We start from the raw sequence: 8,491 nt of genomic DNA on the forward strand, positions 1-8,491 counted from the left end.
TATCCGTTCTAACCCGACCGCTCTGCAGTTTCATGGAGTGCCCACGAGTTCTTGTATTGTGAGAAAGATCCGTCGGGCATTCGCACCTATGTCAGATCTAAAGGCGCGTGCGATCGCAGCCACAGACAGTCCCTCTCTCCTTAGAAGAAAGGCAGGGTACTGAAACACATTCTGCCAGACGGGTATCAAAATTAACAAATTGCATCCCTGATTGCAGAGAAATGTCCAACGATAGTCATGGAAACTGGAAAGTTCATTGTCATGCCAGACGGGTATCAAAATTAACAAATTGCATCCCTGATTGCAGAGAAATGTCCAACGATATTCATGGAAACTGGAAAGTTCATTGTCATGCTGTTAACTCCATCCTGAGGTGTGTGTTTTTCCCCTCCTCCTCCATGCCTTTCTTTGTCACGAAGACCTTAAAGATTCGATTCGTGTTTTCAACGAAAATAACAATTGTTTGCTGAAATGCAACACAACAGTAACTGGAAAGTTCATTGTCATGCTGTTAACTCCATCCTGAGGTGTGTGTTTTTCCCCTCCTCCTCCATGCCTTTCTTTGTCACGAAGACCTTAAAGATTCGATTCGTGTTTTCAACGAAAATAACAATTGTTTGCTGAAATGCAAGAAGACTTGGAAACTCCACATCCTGATACCCCTGACCTGTGAGGTGTACGATAGCTTGGGGGAGGCTGACAGTCGTATTCAGTTCATAAGCAACCTCCCAGAAGTGAGTGTGGATCGAGCCGGCATTAAGAGGAGAACCTACAAACACAGCGTCTATGAAGTCTTGGGTGAGAACAAAAAGGTGAGTCCCGCGGCAGCCTCCTCCTGTGCTCGGTCAAGCCCCATCCCTTCCCTTCCTCAGACAATATTACTCATGCTGTTCCTTGGGTGAAAATGAAAGGCAGATTTCCCAGGATTCTGTGCCAGAGAGCCAAGTCAGGAATGGAAAATGCGGTGCCTTTGAGGATAACCGAAAACATTCTTTCAATCTGCAGGGGTAAGAACTATGAACAAGAGCGGTACCGTCAGGGCTCTTTTTGTAGAAAAAGCCCGGCAGGAACTCATTAGCATAATAGGCCACACCCAACAGCAGAAACTCGTTAGCATATTAGGCCACACCCCTGACAACACAGCTCATTAGCATATTAGGCCGCACCCCCATGTTACCAGAAGTGTGGTTATCCAGCCACACCCACCTTTTGCTTCTTATTCTGTTTACCTTGTTTGTGGTCAAAACCCAGGGCCTTTTTTTGTAGCAGGAACTCCTTTGCATGTTAGGCCACAGAACCCCTAATGTAGCCAGTCCTAATGAGTTTCTGCTGTTGGGTGTGGCCTATTATGCTAACGAGTTCCTGCTGGGCGTGGCCAACTTGGGAGCCAGCCGGAACTCCGTTCCTGTGTGTTCCTACCCAAAAATAGCCCTGGTACCGTAATAGCAATATGGCAGTGAAATCAGATGAATGAGAAAGGCTGAAAATACTTTTCTTTTGTTTGTTCATTCATTCGTGCTCTACTCCGTCTCAAAAAATTCTGAGCTGGTCTATCTGGCCAGTTGTCATGGCCGCATTCTGCCACGGCAGGGGTTAGACTAGATAACTAGCAATTTCTGGCTGTTGGCCCTCCATCGACACACGTGACATCAGTGAATAGATGTCAGTCACACAAATATGAGGCAAGCCCATTCCTCTTAAGCTTACTACATAAGCAGGACTTGCACTTTCTTGCTCCTCCTTCCCAGAACTGTAATCCTGTGCTTTTGGCTTCCAAACCGACTTGAAGCAGAACTGGAGTTTTTGGTGTTGACTCTTACCCATTTTCAGGCAACCAGTAACTATACTGTTCAGTGCTGGCTGAAGGACATCGCCTAAGGACATTGGTCCTTTGGGGGGCCGCGGTGGCTCAGAGATTAATGCACTGAGCTGCAGACTGGAAGGAGTGATGGAGTGAGCTCCCGTCTCTGGCCCCAGCTCCTGCCAGTCAAGCAGTTCGAAAAGCAAGAAATTGCAAGTAGATAAATAGGTACCACTTCGGTGGGAAGGTAACAGCATTCCTTGCACCTCATGCCAGCCACATGACCACGGAAATGTCTTTGGACCGTGCTGGCTCTTCGGCTTGGAAACGGAGATGAGCACCGCCCCCTAGAGTCGGATTTGACGAGCTTTCGAGCAAGGGAAACCTTTACCTTTACTAATCCGTCACTAGGATACAATACAGGGCTGTCATCCTTACCCAGGTCTAGAATTACCTTTAAGGAGACAGGTGTCATATTTAGCAGGCAAATCTCTTTTTATTGAGGATAAATAGCGTCTCCCCTCCCTTGCTGTTAGCAGCAGGTTTCCAGACCTCATTGGCCTCACTCTTTTGTTCTCGGAATCCTCTGGCACAGATAAGCTAGGGAGGGCAATGGGTGTGTCTCTGCTCGAAGGGAGCTTCACCATGTCCAGGCCCTCATAAGAACATAAGTAGAGCCATTTTGGATCAGACCAAAAGCCCATCCCGTCCAGTATTCTGTCAACCCAGCGGCCAACCAGCAACCTCCAGGAAGCCCACAAACAGGAAGACTGCGGCAGCGTCACCCTGCCTGTGCTCCCCAGCAAGCAATGAAACAGGCATACTGGTTCCACTGGTATTCCGCTGGGCCACTGGCTGCCAATGTTCCCTCTAAGCTGTGGAGTCTTGTGAGCAAAAATTCTACTTTGTGAGCTACTGGCATTAAAGTTGTGAGTGAGCGATTTGGCTGCTGCATAAATGAGTTTGCTCTGGAGCCATCCCTTCCTGAGCTAAGAGAAAAATGTGTGAGCCAGAGGCTAAAAAACTGTGAGCTAGCTCACACTAACACAGCTTAGAGGGAACACTGCTCGCTGCCTGTTCTCCTGCTGAGGAAATAGCAGATGATCCTGCCCACTTAATACCTTCTGGATATTATACCAGGAGGCTCACTAGTAAGAGGGGCCTGGAGTCACCATTAGAGTGTCAGACTAAAGCTGGAAAGACCCAGGTTCAAATCCCTGCTTGCCGTGAAGCAGTCAGTGTGACCTTGGGCCAGTCCCCCCCCCCTCTCTCTCTCTCTCTGTGCCAAACCTACCTCACAGGCAATGCTCCCTCTAAGCTGTGGAGTCTTGTAGGCAAACATTCTCCTTTGTGAGCTACTGGTATTAAAGTTGTGAGCGAGCGCTTTGGCTGCTGCATTAAATTAGCTTGCTCTGGAGCCCTCCTTCCTGAGCGGAGACAAAAGTGGGTGAGCCGGAGGCTAAAATAACTGTGAGCTAGCTCACACTAACTCAGCTTAGAGGGAACACTGCTCCCCAATGCTCCCTCTAAGCCGTGGAGTCTTGCGAGAAAAAATTATACTTTGTGAGCTACAGGCGTTAAAGTTGTGAGTGGGCGATTTGGCTAATGCATTAAATTAGCTTGCTCTGGAGCCATTCTTCCTGAGCGGAGACAAAAATGGGTGAGCCGGAGGCTAAAAAAACTGCACGCACACGAAAGCTTATACCCAGAATGAAACTGTGTTGGTCTTAAAGGTGCCACTGGACTCCAACTTGGTTCTGCTGCTTTAGACCAACACGGCTACCCACCTGAAATCTATCGCTACACTATTTTGGTCGAATCTGCATCTGTCTTTCCCACCGGTGTCCCAGCCTTCCGACTCCGTCTTCAAAAAAACCCGTCTACATTTGGTTTCGTTTTCACACCTCAACAGTGCCAGCATACTTTTGCATGTCTGCATATGTTTATCGCCCTCTCGTGGTTTCGTTTTCACACCTCAACAGTGCCAGCATACTTTTGCATGTCTGCATATGTTTATCACCCTCTCGTGGCGGCTCCACTGTCACTGTGCCTCTGCACTGCTTTAAATGAATCTTCTCCAAACGACGTTCAAACAAGCATAGAGAAAGACGGCATCACAGCAGCACGAAACTGATTTAAAAATGAAAATGCAGATTCGACCTTTGTCTAAAAGCCTTTATGCTATGTAGACCTCCTTGACTAAGCAAATGAGGATTTCCTAAAGCATGAAGGCTGACCTTGGGAACTGGTTAACTGCATCGCACATCTGGGCTGTCTCACCTCCTCAACGGGTTCTTGGATTTTCTTACCAGTTACACAGTTCCGGGAATGCTGTCCAGGGAAGGGAAGCGGGCAGCAGTTCCACAGGCAGAATGCCACTCAGATCTTTCCCTTTCCGCATTCCTCTAGACGCATTATTGTGTGGTAGAGTACGCCACCCCTCTGCAGTCCCTCCACGCCATGTCCCAAGACGACAGCGCCGCTTTCAGCAGGCAGGCCCGTCTGGAACAAGCCAAGCTCTTCTGCAGGACGCTGGAGGAAATCTTAGAGAAATCCAAAGAGTGCTCTGGCTGCTACCAGCTCATTGTATACGATGGTAAGAAGGGAGCCAGAAGCAGGGGTCATTTCCTAGAAAAAGAGGTGCAGGAGCTCATTAGCATAACTTATTTGCATAAGCCACACCCCCTGACATCACCGGAAGTGTGTCAGAAGCCAACACCCACCGCTCAGGCTCCACTGGACTGTTTTGGATTGCTAGCTATTGGGGGGGGGGACGTGCAGATCTGTCCTCGCAGAGGAGGGAGAGCTTGTACCTGAATAAAACTTGGTCTTCAAGGTGCCACTGGACTGTTTGGGACCGGGGGACCAGGGGGAGGGCTCTGCAACTTACCTGGCTGTTTCTTGCTCTGAATGAGGGCTGCTGGGAGCAGGAGGTGGGGCTTGTTGCATGTGCCCACCCCCTGGGCTCTTTACTGCCGGAGCTCCGCTCCTGTGCGCTCCTGCAGGAATTGACCCCTGGATAGACGGCTGGTTGTGAACGGTGGGAGTGGGGGAGGCAGTGGGGTTGGGTTGGCTCTCCCATGGTGTGATGGTTTCCTTTTGTGGGATGTGATCTAAGAGGGTCAAGCTAACAAATAAATTGTTATAAAAATATAAATATTTATTATGGTGTACACATAAACAAAACATACATAAGGTTAAAATAAATAGTCCAGATATCAGACTCTTCAAGCTTATTACATTCAGAGCTGATAGTTACACATGTCCAATTGATGGGTAAAATTTTTGACCAATAGATCGTACGCATTTTGGCCACTTTGGGCCTTCCTCAGTGGTCAATATTCCTATTGTACAATAACACACATCCAGAAATAAATGCATAAAATTTTTTTTCTATAGAGCCAGGTGTTGCTTTCTCATACTCTTTGCAGTTCCTAAAAGTTTGTATAATGGGCCATAGATTGTAACTGCACAAATTCTCCAAACTATTCTGGTAACGAATATCCCTGGCATGATGACGTCACTTCCGGGTAGGCTTGCCAAGTCCCCCCGGGGGGGCGGGAAAACCCCCGCTCCAGAGGCCCGTTCCCCACCGCTGGCGGATCGGGCCCCGGGGGGAACCCCACCCCGACGTGCACGTCACCTCGAAATGACGCGGCCATGCCGGGCATGCTGAGGGCGGGGGCACTGTCATCCGAGGGAAAACTCTATGGTTTCCCTTGGATGCTCGTGGCCCTGCCCCCAGCGTGCCCGGCGTCGTCACATCACTTCCAGGTGACGTGCGTGTGGCGCATGCGCGCGCTCCAGACCCCAGATGGGAGTCCCCCGCTCCAGAGGAAATTACACTTGGCAACCCTACTTCCGGGTGACGTCATCACGGTGCACACGAATGTCCCGAACTGGGACTAAACCCACCCACTCCCACCGGAAAAGGTAAGGGACCTGGCAACCCTGCCTCAGCTGTTGAACCCCCCCCCCCTGCACCTTCTCCTCAGAAACAAGTTAACATCTCATTTTGTTCTTCCAGACTCGGGAGAAAACGACAAGCATTTCCTGTCCAAGGAAATCCTTCGGCACCTAAAACAGCAGGATCAGGAGGAATACGCCGTGTGTGACAAGGAGGACGGGGGCATGCACACACAGGAATGTACGCCTGTTGAAGATACTGAACTTCTAATTAGCGACTTTGACCAGCCTCTGTCTTTGCGTAGCGACTGCTACTGAAATAGGGGGAGGCGTCTTTTGCCTTCACAGCCAAACTAGGCCTGGAGGCGTCCTGGAGTTACAGCTTATCTCCAGACTCGAGAGATCAGTTCCCTCAGAGAAAATGGCTGTTTCGGAAGGTGGACTCCATGAAATTATCCCCTCCCCTCTCCAAAGTCCACCCTCCCCAGGCTCCACTTTCCACAGGACGAAATCGGCCTTCAAAGGTTTACGACAAAAAGCAGACCGTCTCAGCCGCTGCGGAATGGGTAGCCAAGCGTTCTCTGCCAAGTATCGGGTTCAAATTGTGACTGAGGGCCTTGTTTCCATTTAACGTTTTAACAGATTGCTGGGAGCTTCCAACAGGAAACTGCAAATGGCCTCAGCCAGGGCTATTTTTGGGCAGGAACGCACAGGAACGGAGTTCCGGCTGGCTCCCGAGTTGGCCACGCCCAGCAGGAACCCATTAGCATAATAGGCCACACCCAACAGCAGAAATTCATTAGGATTGGCTACATTAGGGGTGTGTGGCCTAACATGCAAAGGAGTTCCTGCTACCAAAAAGGCCCTGGGTTTTGACAACAAACAAGGTAAACAGAATAAGAAGCAAAAGGTGGGCGTGGCTGGATGACCACACCTCTGGTGACATTAGGTGTGGCCTAATATGCTAATGAGTGGTGTGGTGTGGCCTAATAGGCTAAGGAGTAACATTAGGTGTGGCCTAATATGCTAATGAGTGGTGTGGTGTGGCCTAATAGGCTAAGGAGTAACATTAGGTATGGCCTAATATGCTAATGAGTGGTGTGGTGTGGCCTAATAGGCTAAGGAGTTTCTGCTGTTGGGTGAAGCCTGTTATGCTAATGAGTTCCTGCTGGGCTTTTTCTACCAAAAAAGCCCTGGCCTCAACTTTTATCCTGAAGTCTTCCAAAAAGAAAGGTTAACAAGCAGGGAGAGGGAGAGGAAAGATCCGTTTGATGGCTACTTCCTCCTTCCCAAAGTTGCCTCGTGGTACAATTGGGGGGGGGGGGCGTGGCAGAGAACACCTCTAGTGAAGGCCTTTTGGGGAGGAGCACCCCCTGGTGCCATCTATGGGCAGCTTTAGGCGGGAAGCCCTCCTGTGCCGTCTTGCCTCTCTCCACGTCCTCCTTCCCAGGGCCTTCTCTCCCGGCCTCACAGTGGGATTTTCAAAGTTTTGCGACATACTTCCTTCTGAGCAGCGGAGTCACACCAGTTTGGTGTAGCGGTTAAGAGCACGGACTCTAATCCGGGGGAACCGGGTTTGATGCCTCACTCCTCCTCGTGGACCTGGTAACCCTACCAGCATGCCCTCCTAAGTAACTCCTCAGAGGGGCTGCAGCCAGAAGGGCGAATGGGTAGAAATCCCTCCACACTTGTTGTGCAAAGGATTCCTGCCCATCCTGCCAGTTTGGTGTAGTGGTTAAGTGTGCGGACTCTAATCTGGGAGAACCGGGGTTGATTCCCCACTCCTCCACATGCAGCTGCTGGTGTGACCTTGGGTCAGTCACAAGTTCTCTCAGAGCTGTTCTCTCAAGAGTGGTTCTCGAGAGAGCTCTCTCAGCCCCACCTACCTCACAGGGTGTCTGTTGTGGGGAGGGGGAAGGGAAAGGAGATTGTAAACCACTCTGAGACTCCTTCGGGTAGTGAAGGACAGGGTATAAATCCAATCTCTTCTCTCTTCTCTTCTTCTTTTTCCCATCAAGAGAAAACTTTTTGTTCTCTACAGGAGGAGCAACGGCCTCCAGGCCAGTATCCATAGCTAGACACGGCACTTCTAAGTTACTTGTAAGCGCACATGTGCAAAATGTCACGTTCAAGTCGTTCAGTACCAAACCAAAGAGACCAGGCGACCGGCTCACACCTAACCATCGCCATTGAACAGAGTAAACTGGAATGTATTTGATGTGAAATCCATGGCATCCTTTACTAGGCGTCAGTGGCATGCATGTTTTCTCCATTGTTTAAAATTCAAAACCGCCACAGGTAGCTGCATTGGAACTTCACGTGAGGGGAAGAAACACTTTCTTCCTCCACCTGGGACATTTATCCACTGTGTTCTCTTCACGCTGCCTTTTGCCCCACAGAGGAAAAGATAATGGCCACCTGTGTCTCCCCTCAAGAAGTGAAAAGCAGCTCAGAGACCCAGGGGGACAGAGATGCTCTTCTATTAGGGGGATTTTTTTTTCATTGATATAGAGGAATTTCAGACAGACCATATATTCCAGAAGAGGAACAGTTCCCAAACGGTTTCTGGTCTGTCATTTCAGACAGAACCGTTTTAGAACCGGTTCCCTACCGGAATATATTTGTAATTTCAGACACAAGCGCTTCTGTCTTGTTTAGGAAACGGGGCTGAAGCGTTTTACCTGTCAACTGCTTCCAAGTAGTCTTCAGTTTCCTCTCCCGGTTCCGATGTGCTTTTTCCCGCCATTTTTCGCCCACGCGGGCGATCTACAGCTTTTTTTAAAT

At 49.6% G+C, this 8,491-nt stretch overlaps 1 protein-coding gene across 1 annotated transcript in view; it reads left to right on the forward strand.

The window, feature by feature from the left end:
• Positions 1–8,491, forward strand: part of LOC107107713 — a gene marked incomplete at its 5' end in the record, with an annotated part of 50,554 nt that overhangs the window by 3,682 nt on the left and 38,381 nt on the right. Inside the window, 4 exons of the mRNA XM_015408029.1 lie at positions 574–812; positions 4,211–4,397; positions 5,829–6,008; positions 6,196–6,295. Of these exons, the coding sequence (XP_015263515.1) occupies positions 574–812; positions 4,211–4,397; positions 5,829–6,008; positions 6,196–6,295 (706 nt within the window). The remainder of the gene's footprint in view (positions 1–573; positions 813–4,210; positions 4,398–5,828; positions 6,009–6,195; positions 6,296–8,491) is intronic.

Source organism: Gekko japonicus, unplaced genomic scaffold, assembly GCF_001447785.1.
Source record: "Gekko japonicus isolate JY-2015 unplaced genomic scaffold, Gekko_japonicus_V1.1 scaffold4893, whole genome shotgun sequence".
NCBI classification, from domain to species: domain Eukaryota; kingdom Metazoa; phylum Chordata; class Lepidosauria; order Squamata; family Gekkonidae; genus Gekko; species Gekko japonicus.